The sequence below is a fragment of the Sinocyclocheilus rhinocerous genome, unplaced genomic scaffold, assembly GCF_001515625.1.
Source record: "Sinocyclocheilus rhinocerous isolate Xijiao unplaced genomic scaffold, SAMN03320098_v1.1 scaffold1338, whole genome shotgun sequence".
NCBI classification, from domain to species: Eukaryota; Metazoa; Chordata; class Actinopteri; order Cypriniformes; family Cyprinidae; genus Sinocyclocheilus; species Sinocyclocheilus rhinocerous.
The window spans coordinates 275784-286372 of NW_015632722.1; the positions used below are offsets into that span (position 1 = coordinate 275784).

Here is a 10589-nt window from a genome sequence, read left to right on the forward strand (position 1 = left end):
GTACAGTGGTTGGAATAACAATTTAATTTATAGGTGAACTATTTCTTTAGTCTTCTAATTTAATGGTTAAAAAGAACAAATTAGCCTTCAAATAAAGATTTCATATCTTCCCTCATGAAAGCGTTCTTATTGATTTTCAAAGAATGATTCATGCCTTTTCTCAAAACACTTGTACAAACTACAAAAAATATTATCAGACTTTTTTTGCACTTTTATTACTCTGAAAGCAGTGGTTCTCAATTTTTTTGATTCCAAGGCCCACCCTTGTCCACAACAAATGTTCGAGATGTTTGGGATATACTGGAAAAGGATTAATGTAAAAGATTTTTTGGCCAAAAAGAGCTAGAAAAATATATATTCATAAAAAGTATAAAAATCCCCAAAGATTTAAGATCAGATTTTGTTCATTTATATGACTTTTCATGTCTAGAAATCACGCTTTTAAAATTCTTCAAAGAAAAATAAAACAATTATTGAGCGGGTGAATTCAAATAAGAAATGTCTTGTTTTTAAGTTGTTTTGGCTTATTTTAATGCATGTTTAGTCTTCATTTTAAAGAATTTTAAGTCCTCTTGGCCCCAACTACCTCACTGAGAAACACTGCTTTTTAAAGGAAAAGTTCATCAAAAATGAAACATTTTGTTATCAGATATTATCCCTTATGTCATTCAAACTTGAAACTACAGCTTCAGATGACATGGAAAATAGAGAATGAGTTGTATGGACCACTTTCACAACACATTTTTCACAGTCGCAAACCATTTTTTCACCAGTGCCAAAGATCTGTTTTTGTTTCTCTGAAGATAGAAATTAATACAGTGGTTGGAATAACAATTTAATTTATAGGTGAACTATTTCTTTAGTCTTCTACTTTAATGGTTAAAAAGAACAAATTAGCCTTCAAATAAAGATTTCATATCTTCCCTCATGAAAGCGTTCTTATTGATTTTCAAAGAATGATTCATGCCTTTTCTCAAAACACTTGTACAAACTACAAATTATTAAGACCTCTCAAGACTTTTCCACTTGAGCAGCGGTGAAATGTATGCATGGATGTAATAACCACCACAGAACCACTCAAAAAGAGAGCAAAAAAATCTACTTCTCAGTAGTGCAAATGAATCTGATTACGTTTTGTCAGGGGAGCAGGACAGAGGGGTGAACTGAGGGAGACATGAAGAGAGAAAAACAGAAACTCTGAGACTGCTGAGGAAGAGCGTTTATCACCAAGATGTGCCGGCATTAAGAATTCAAGTCGTTTCAGTAACAGAGGTCAAGCTCTGCAGAGGCTTCATGAAACGGCTAAATATCATCCTTTCTATATTCGTAAATCATTTGTCTGGCCTCGAGAAAAAGGAGCCAGTCAAGCTCTTTTGCTTTCCAGGGCTTAATGATGTTGGAGTCGGTGAGAGGAGATATCGCGCACCCCAGATAAGCACCAATGTCTATGGCTCGTCAACCGTGTTCACAGTTAGCGGGGACATGTTAATCAATTAATGTGCTAAGCCCACATGCCACTCTGTGACGCATTAAAATTTTACTTCCCTCATATGTATACTAAAGAACAGCCCGCACTCACAGGCATATATGCAACACTTTTTTTGTTCCCATGACCTTACTGATTATAACATATGGTAGCCACGTTCACATGAGGAGCGCTACATTATATATTATGGAAATAAGTGCCACTTTATCACCAGTGATCCGGAAAGAAGGTCACAATGGCCTCCTAAGTGAATGTACTTGTGATTACATTAGCTGTAAGTAAAGTAGGTAAGTACCATATATGAGAATATCCACCCGACATTAACACACATCCATTTGAGCTTTTAAGAGAGCGAGCCTGGGAAGCAGTTGGCGTACAATGATGCAGACGGAACCTGAAAGATGTGAAATTTCAAGTGACACCTTTGCAGTCATGGTCTTTTGTAGCATCTGTCCTCAGGAGTGAAACTCTCTCATTCAAAAACTGCAAGTATTAGGTGTTTAATATTGTGTTTAATCTGCCTCCAGAAAACAGTTATGGGAGCGCAGTGTCTGATTGTGTGTGTGTGTGTGTGTGTGTGTGTTTTCTGTATTTTGGAAGTATGGTGTCTTTCCAGTGTCAGCCTGGTCACCTGCTGCAGGGCTCCACCACACGCCTCTGCCAGGCTGACCTAACCTGGAGCGGGACCCAGCCGGAGTGTATCCGTAAGTGTTCTCCATAACACATCCATGGGAATCTGTTAAAATACCAGTTTATATTTGTGGGTGAAGTTTCTCATTTATAAAGGTCAATGCAGAATGTATTTGTATAATTAAGCTACAGAGAAATGGGTCGAATACAAGTCAAAACTGAGACCAGAAGAGAGTTGAGTTGATGTTCAGACAAAGTCCACATGCTCCCGAGTTCAGGACAAGACCAAGAGCTTGAAAATATGGTCTTGGACTTGGCCTGGAGTCCAAGACCATAATTTCATGCTCTTGGTTTTGGCCCATTAAGTCTGAGTCGAAGACTATTGTTTCTTGTTTTTGGTCTTGTATTGGCCGTAAAGTCTAAGACCATCATTTAATCCTCTTGAGCTTGGTCTTGGCCGTAAAGTCCTAGTCCAAGAGTCTGAGGCCATTATTTCATGCTCTTTACCTTGGACCTAAATCTGAGTCCAAGATCATAATTTCAGGTCTTGGTCTTGTCTTGGACTCTGTGTTGACTCAGACTCAACCCCATTCTGGTCTCGACTATAACACTGTCCAGTTAAACTTCAATTAACTATTAAATGCCAAGTGTTCTACAAACAAGAGATTAACATCAGTTAACTTGCATTTGAGACACCATATGGCCAGTTATTTTGTGTTTTTGCTCTGCTAATGATTTTACCTTGGACCTAAGTCTGAGTCCAAGATCATAATTTCAGGTCTTGGTCTTGTCTTGGACTCTGTGTTGACTCAGACTCAACCCTATTCTGGTCTCGACTATAACACTGTCCAGTTAAACTTCAATTAACTATTAAATGCCAAGTGTTCTACAAACAAGAGATTAACATCAGTTAACTTGCATTTGAGACACCATATGGCCAGTTATTTTGTGTTTTTGCTCTGCTAATGACAGTAGTTCCAGAAAGTTCATATTAATAATGACTGTTCATTTCACAACATCCATCACATGCTACTAAGTCTAAAGTATTCATTCCACTGAAGAGAGTAGGACATGTTTATTTCTGTTCTTATATTAACATCAAAAGAAAATATGGTGGAAATGCACTAGAAACCTATTTATGAACACAATCTTTTGCAATATAGGCTTTTACAGTGCAACATAAAGTACTAGAGTGAACTACTCGCCTGTTGTTTGGAAAAAGATGTCTGGACTTGATAGAAGTTACTTTTTTTTAGTCTGACTGAATATAAATGTTTATAGCTATAGTTTCTGTTAGATTGATTACCATTTAGATGTAAATGTGCTCTCCCTCCTCATATAAATTAGAATTCACAACCATCAAATAATGTCATAATTCTCAGTGGCACACTCCTGATAGCCATTTTATTCTTTGTGATTGCTATTAAAGGAAATACTCCACATAGTAAGCCAGAAATCACTTTATTTTCTGTATCAAGCTGCAGTTCGGTTACACAGCAGCAACAATGTCAGTGTGAAAACACCATGTGAGTTACACTGTGAATATTGCTCATTGCTTGAACTAGCAATGTGAAACAGACCTTTGGGTGACTCTGAGACTACTGTAATGATCTGACCAATGGATTGCTTCTCTGATGTACTTACTCAACCATACTAAAAGAGAATCACTTATCTCATATTATCTGAAAGAGGGAAGATTAATGTTTCCCACACAATGGCCACTTGAGTTGAATTGCTTCTGAATTATGTGGGTGATACCCTGACTACACTCCCCTGGTTCACTTCATCAATTGACAAATCACTGATCTCTCTCAGTGAGAAAGGTCCGTCTGTGCTCTTATAGGGTTCAAGCAGACTAACTCCTTGAATAATCCATTTTAATTACTTTGTTAAAAATAAAATGCTTTGTTTGTTTAGTTACAATACCGACAAGAGATTATCTCTTTTTTATCTTATCTTAGTGTGTTTGATCTTTCTCTGACTGTAAAAAAATATACACAGCAAGTGCTTGTATCTTTATATATGTCATCATAAAGTTGAATTTCAAATTCGTTCCCTGTAAGTCTTTCTAATGTAAAATACCCCTGACATCACCTCAGTTTATTTAAAATGGATGAAGATGATTCACTCAGGTCTGGTGGGTTATCATGGTGGGCTACGAGGCTTGTGATTGGATTATGTCCATTTACCAACAGAAGCTCCAAAATCAACAGCATTAAAGCAGGCTGAAATACGAGAAAACAGCTGGCTTCCAATTTCACAAGACAGATTGCCATTCAGTTGAAGAATTTCTAAAGCTAATTACATTTTGCATCATGCCACTACCCCAAAGTTCTGTCATTGTTTTGCAAAAATTTGGAAATTAAAGAATGAGATGGCAAGGAAGACACAGCACTTGTAAATCTGTGATAAAACAGCTTTTGTGTGCTTGCACCTAATCACACCATTTTTTTCCCCAAGTATAATCTAAATCATTCCGTAATTACGCACTGTAATTTTGTTTACACAGAGCAGTTGGCTACTCACAGAGTCAGGCTGAGTGCTAAATCATCTTCCTCATCCCCCTCTTTTATTTTACACAGAATTGGATAATGACTGGCTATCCTTTCCATTAGAGTTCCACTAGATTCGTCTCCAAAGAAATAATGTTGTTGTTTTTCTTGTGCCTTGCTCTGTCCTGAGAATGTATTTATTTACTTCAAGTGGACTATATCATATCATTAATAGCAATGGAAAGTTTTGGCATGCAAAAAGCTATAGACTAGTAGTGTATGTAAAAAAAAATTACATTTATTATATACATTTATTAAGTTATTTATTTTTCATATCAAGTATTTGCACAAGTTGGAGAAAAATGTATTTTATTTTGCTATAAGTAAATATGGCATGATTATGCATTTGTTGGTTTTAGTATCATGATTGTATTCATAATCATACATAATTTTAAACTCCGATCTCTCCTTTAAAATTTATTTTGGCTTTTGGTATCAGTATTAGAAAAGAACATCCAGTCATTTCTCCAGTTTAATTTAGTATGAATAACAATATGAATTAAATGTCAAAGATGTTTGAGGCACATTTTGATTTACATTTTCTCAATAAATGAGCAGAATTTATTGCAATAAACCCTGCACTGCCATGAGGGCCGTCCTTAGCCTGGTGCGAGGAAGGGAGCAGGGCCCCCCTCTGTCCGTTCGCGATCGCGTTCCGGGGGGGTGCGACCGCACCAGTTGCACCCCCCGAAGGACGGCCCTGACTCCCATATTATGCAGCAATTTAACTGGAAACCATAGTAGGTCCTTTCCCTGGTTACATTCTTTTCTTTTGTGGCTGTACTGGTGATGTAGTGATCATGAATAGAAACCCTTATCAAAGTCTTGGATAAAAGAACTGGGTCCAGTGCACCGAGCCAAAACCTCAATCCCGGCTACTTTTGATCAAAGTCATAGTGATGGTGGAGCTGTTGGAATGACTGAGTGAGCATTGGCTTGCGTTTGATCTGCTGGTGTGACAGGTAAAGGTGCGCTACCTTTAAGTGCCATCTGCCAGCATGCATCAATGTCTGCCACACTCAAGGGTCTCCGCCAGCTTTTGTAGGCACAGGAACATGGCGATGTCAGCTACTGAGGGAGAGAGCATAGATCCTCTCTAAAGAAACATGCCATGTTGTCTTAAAAGTTCAAACTTAATTTTGATTTTGCCCACTGAAGTTTGAAGTCTGATTATAAGAGGACCGAGACTGTTTGCTGGATAGTACTTTCATTTCTTTTGTTTCTCTTTTAAAATTACTCTTTGTTTCCTTTGTAGCCCACAGTTGTAAACAGCCAGAGAGTCCTCCTCATGTGGATGTTGTGGGTATGGATCTACCTTCGTATGGTTACACGCTCATCTACACCTGCCAAATGGGCTTCTTTTTGTCTGGGGGCTCTGAGCACCGGGTCTGCAAGTCCGATGGAACCTGGACTGGGAAGATGCCTGTGTGTCGAGGTATCAAACACTTCACATTGTCTGCCAGCACTTTTAACATTCCTATAGCCTGCATACAGAATATTCCCATCAGAAGCATTCAAACGTGTCCCCTCAGATTTTACTAATTGGAGTTTGAATGCAATAATTTGATTTTATTTTGTCTTATTTTAGTTTATTCTATTTTTTTACTTTATGATATTTTATTAATTTTATACAATATGATCAATGAGACATTATTTACTATCAAAAAGTCAAATCTCCTTTTCATACAACAAAAATGCAGGGTAATGACTGGCTGTTCGATTTTATTTTTGCTTGATTTATTAATATACCATTGAAGTTTGGGGTCAGTAAGATTTTTTTAAAATAAATTAATACTTTTATTTAGCAAGGATGCATTAAATGGATCAAAAGTGACCCTAAAGACATTTAAAATGTTACAAAAGATTTCTATTAAAAAAATAGTTATTTTGAACTTAATATTCAAAGAATCTTGAAAAACATTTTTTTTCTAACATTTCTAATAATATGAATTGTTTCTTGAACACAAAATCAACGAATTAGAATGATTTTTGAAGGATCATGTGACAATGAAGACTGGAGTAATGAATGCTATTGTAATGATAAATTACATTTTACAATATTTTCAATAATTATTTTAATTTGTAATGATATTTCACAATATTCTTTTAGTTTGATCAAATAAATGCAGCCTTGGTGAGCATAAAAGCTCATCTTACATTTATAACTTATAAACAAGTTCTAAATTGTTAAGAATAAATTCTGTGTTTTCGTTTCTTTTCGGTCATGCCTTATTTCACATAGACCGCCACCAAGAGCTAAACCAGACATCATTTCGCACTTTACACTTCCTGCCCAAGTGAGCGTGTGCTTAGGTGGGGTGCCGGAGCACTAGCGTGTGGCCAGCATGCTGCAGTGCTGTGATTTTATCTTACTCGTCTTCATCCTGCAGCTCAGAGCACTGCCCCAGCAGCCAGCACACGCCGCCATGCATGCACACAGCTATACACTTCAGGCTTTCCAGTAATTACTGCACATAAACAGATGTGATTGTCTATAAAAAAAAAATTCCCAAGTGGTCGACACAGAGCTTCTCCAAACTGTGATGGGGCTGTGTTTATCCCTCATTTTTCTGTACCTGTCATAAACAGCCTCCATTTGAATGTTCAGCTATGCTGCTTGATATGTTGACCATGTCACCCCCTGCTGTCTGCAGTCACCTGATTTTTCTTAGTGAAAGGGAAGAAAGTAGGCACACTGTTGCCTGGGGATGTTACTGTACACATGAAATGATAAAAGTGGTGCCAATTTGATCTGTCAATCTTTTTTAAACCTTTATTTTATTTTTGCTCTTTCTTTCCCAGCGGGCTCCAAGCTCTCTGAAAAGCCTATTAAACCAGTCCCAGGGACACCGAGTCCGAAGCTAAATGGTGGGTGCACTGTTATTATGAAATGGGGTTTCATTTGAAAGACCACTTATGAGTGTTAAGTGCACCTCATTTAGGATGCATAATTTTGGCTGAACATCTCCTCTATTTGGCCACAGAGAGCAATGGTACCTTAAACATTTGCTATCCGTGATGTATTCCAGACCACAGCCCCAGGAGGAGGGGGCTAATGAGGAGAAAATGGGCTCCAGTTAGTTTGACTGTAAAGTAGTCTGGCAGCTGCAAGAAACTCGACTAGAATCACAAGATCATCCTACTGAACTTTGCCAGACTTTCTTAGAGCATATCTTAGAGTCTTACGTTTATATACTTAGAGAGCAGGATTAAGTAAGAGACAAGCTGGTGTCCAGCAAAGCTCCAGCAGGCAGGAGCACCTACAGCAAATATGATTCCTCTGAGTCACTTTCTAGAGTCCATGACAGAAAGGACAACCCGGATATCCAATATGTTTCCAGAAACTGATGGATTCCAAGATCAGTGAGACACGGAGAACCCTTCGAGCTACTGGGTTCTGAAACGATAGATTACAGGAAAATTGACTGCCTTTGTAAAGACTCAGAGCGTGATATCTGAGAACTCCGGCCAACACATTATTTCTTATCTGGCTCCATTATAAATATCTTAAGAGAATAACTGAATACTTTGTTGAATTATATGCTGAATTATGGCTAAATTTGACTCATTTGCCTTGCTTAAGCAGTAAGATACGAGAGGCTATATTACTGTACATAAATATTTTTATATTAGGGCCGACAATTGAATAAAAAGCCATTGTTGTGTTATATGAGAAAAGCATGAAACAGATATTACACAAAGTAGCTTTAGAATTTTTTTTATATATATTATATAATATATAATAAATGTAATATATTTATGTATATATTTTAAAGTATGTGTATTTCTGTGCATTTAGAAATATAATGTAATATCTATTTTATAATGTCAACTAGATTTTATAAAATAGATCACACAAAATATAGCTCTATATGCATATATATATATATATGTATGTATATATATGGTTCATATATACAGTAGTTGTTTGGCATTAGTATTTTAGCATGACTAAAACAATGTGTCGACCAATCAACCGCCAGAACTATAAAAATATTTTGCTTAATTTTTTTCTGATACTACATACTGTACTCTTTTGGCAATATAAGATATAATATAGTTGTGAATAGGTGTTAATTTGCTTAATTTGCAGTTTAATGTAAATCAAAAGAGAAATTGCAGAAATTTAATATATACACAATAAATATGCAGATGTGTGTATGTGAGCATTATGTATTTTAGAATATGATATGTCCAGGGATAGATATGACTAATACTGAATAATATTATTTTAATATTTTAATAATATTATGAATAATATTGAATGTGTCTTTCATTTGTTTATTTATTCACAGTTCCTGATGATGTATTTGCCCCTAACTACGTCTGGAAGGGCTCATACAACTACAAGGGAAGAAAACAACCAATGACTTTGAGTATCACAAGCTTTAATACAACCACGGGTAGAGTTAACGTCACATTAACGAGCAGCAACATGGAACTACTGCTTTCAGGTGGGTTTATTGTTAAACTCTGCAGATTTACTGAGCTGACAGAACGTCTCGGTTACGTACGTAACCCTCGTTCCCTGATGGAGGGAACGGAGACGTTATGTCGTGACAACATTAGGGGTCTAACTTGGGAGCCCAATCATCTCTGAGTTTAAGAGAAAACGCCAATAAAAATTGGCTAGTGGATTTTGCACGCTGAGCCACTCCCCATGCACATGGGTATATAAGGCGACAGAGCGCATCCACTCATTAGGTTTTACGCTGAGGAGCCGAGAACCTGTCCCGGCAACAGCGAGTGATTCAAGGTTGTGGCATAGGGACATAACGTCTCCATTCCCTCCATCAGGGAACGAGGGTTACCTACGTAATGTCGTGACGACATTAGGGGTCTATGGAAAACGCCACAACCTGAACATCGTCACAACCCTGTGGCGCTGCAAATGTTGACAAGCCGTAGCATGTCAAGACAAAAGCTATGCTAAGGTCGTAACCTTTCCAAAGCCCCAGCGCAAATTCACTGACCTTGGTACAGAAGGGGACCAAATGGTGAGTACATCGCTGCTGGAGAAGGCCATGCTGCTGTTCCGTCCACTAAAAATTTTTGGAAGGGATTTCAACCTTCAGTGAAAGATTGCTTCAAATCTTTCCTATTTGCTCTTTTCAGCCTGGCAGAACGATGGGGAAGCGAGCCTTCAGGAAAAGGTTGCTACGGAGAACACATCCTACCCGTAGGGAGGTGACATGTGGAGATACTGATATGGACTGGCCCAGGGGGCAGTACTACTTATGGAATGGGTCTCTGAGGCAGGTCCTACCTTAGAGTAGGGATGGAACAACTGCCAGAGGAGACTGACAGAGCGGGACTGTCAAGGGAAGACACGGGTTTACCGAGAGGGAAACCTTACCGTGGCAGAATACAGATATGGGATTACCCGTAGGGAATCAAGCCACATGGACACCTAGCCCAGTACAGGGGCTGACCGGGACTCCGAGCATGCAAACACCAGTACTGGGCCTAGCGTCAGACTGCTCCACCAAGTCTGACTGCCAGGGGTGCTGGAGGATGCTCGATCAGGGTTCGCCAACCGGGGAACTCTACTGGGAGAAGAAAGGCGCTTGCATCCCCGTGTGAGGGGGAATGGCACAGCAAGCGAGACACCGAGCCAGTTCTTCCCACCAGTTACCTGTTACCCAACACACGGGAAGAAACCGGCTCTACACAAAGGTTGTAAAACCTCGCAAAGGTGTTAAGTGTCGCTCAGCCCGCAGCTTGATAGATGTCCGCCAGAGAGCCGCCATGCGCCAGCGCCCAGGAGGAGGCAACACTCTGAGTGGAGTGGGCTCTCACCCCCAGGGGGCACGGCTCGCCTTGGGATTGGTACACCAAGGCGATGGCATCCACTATCCAGTGGGCCAACCTCTGCTTGGAGACAGCCTTCCCTTTCTGCTGACCTCCAAAGCAGACAAGGA

General features: G+C 38.9%; 1 protein-coding gene across 1 annotated transcript in view; it reads left to right on the plus strand.

Moving 5' to 3' along the window:
* Positions 1 to 10589, plus strand: part of LOC107742859 (CUB and sushi domain-containing protein 3-like) — a gene marked incomplete at its 5' end in the record, with an annotated part of 265370 nt that overhangs the window by 248563 nt on the left and 6218 nt on the right. Inside the window, 4 exons of the mRNA XM_016555932.1 lie at positions 2080 to 2190; positions 5924 to 6103; positions 7471 to 7536; positions 8964 to 9122. Coding sequence (XP_016411418.1) covers positions 2080 to 2190; positions 5924 to 6103; positions 7471 to 7536; positions 8964 to 9122 — 516 coding nt within the window. The remainder of the gene's footprint in view (positions 1 to 2079; positions 2191 to 5923; positions 6104 to 7470; positions 7537 to 8963; positions 9123 to 10589) is intronic.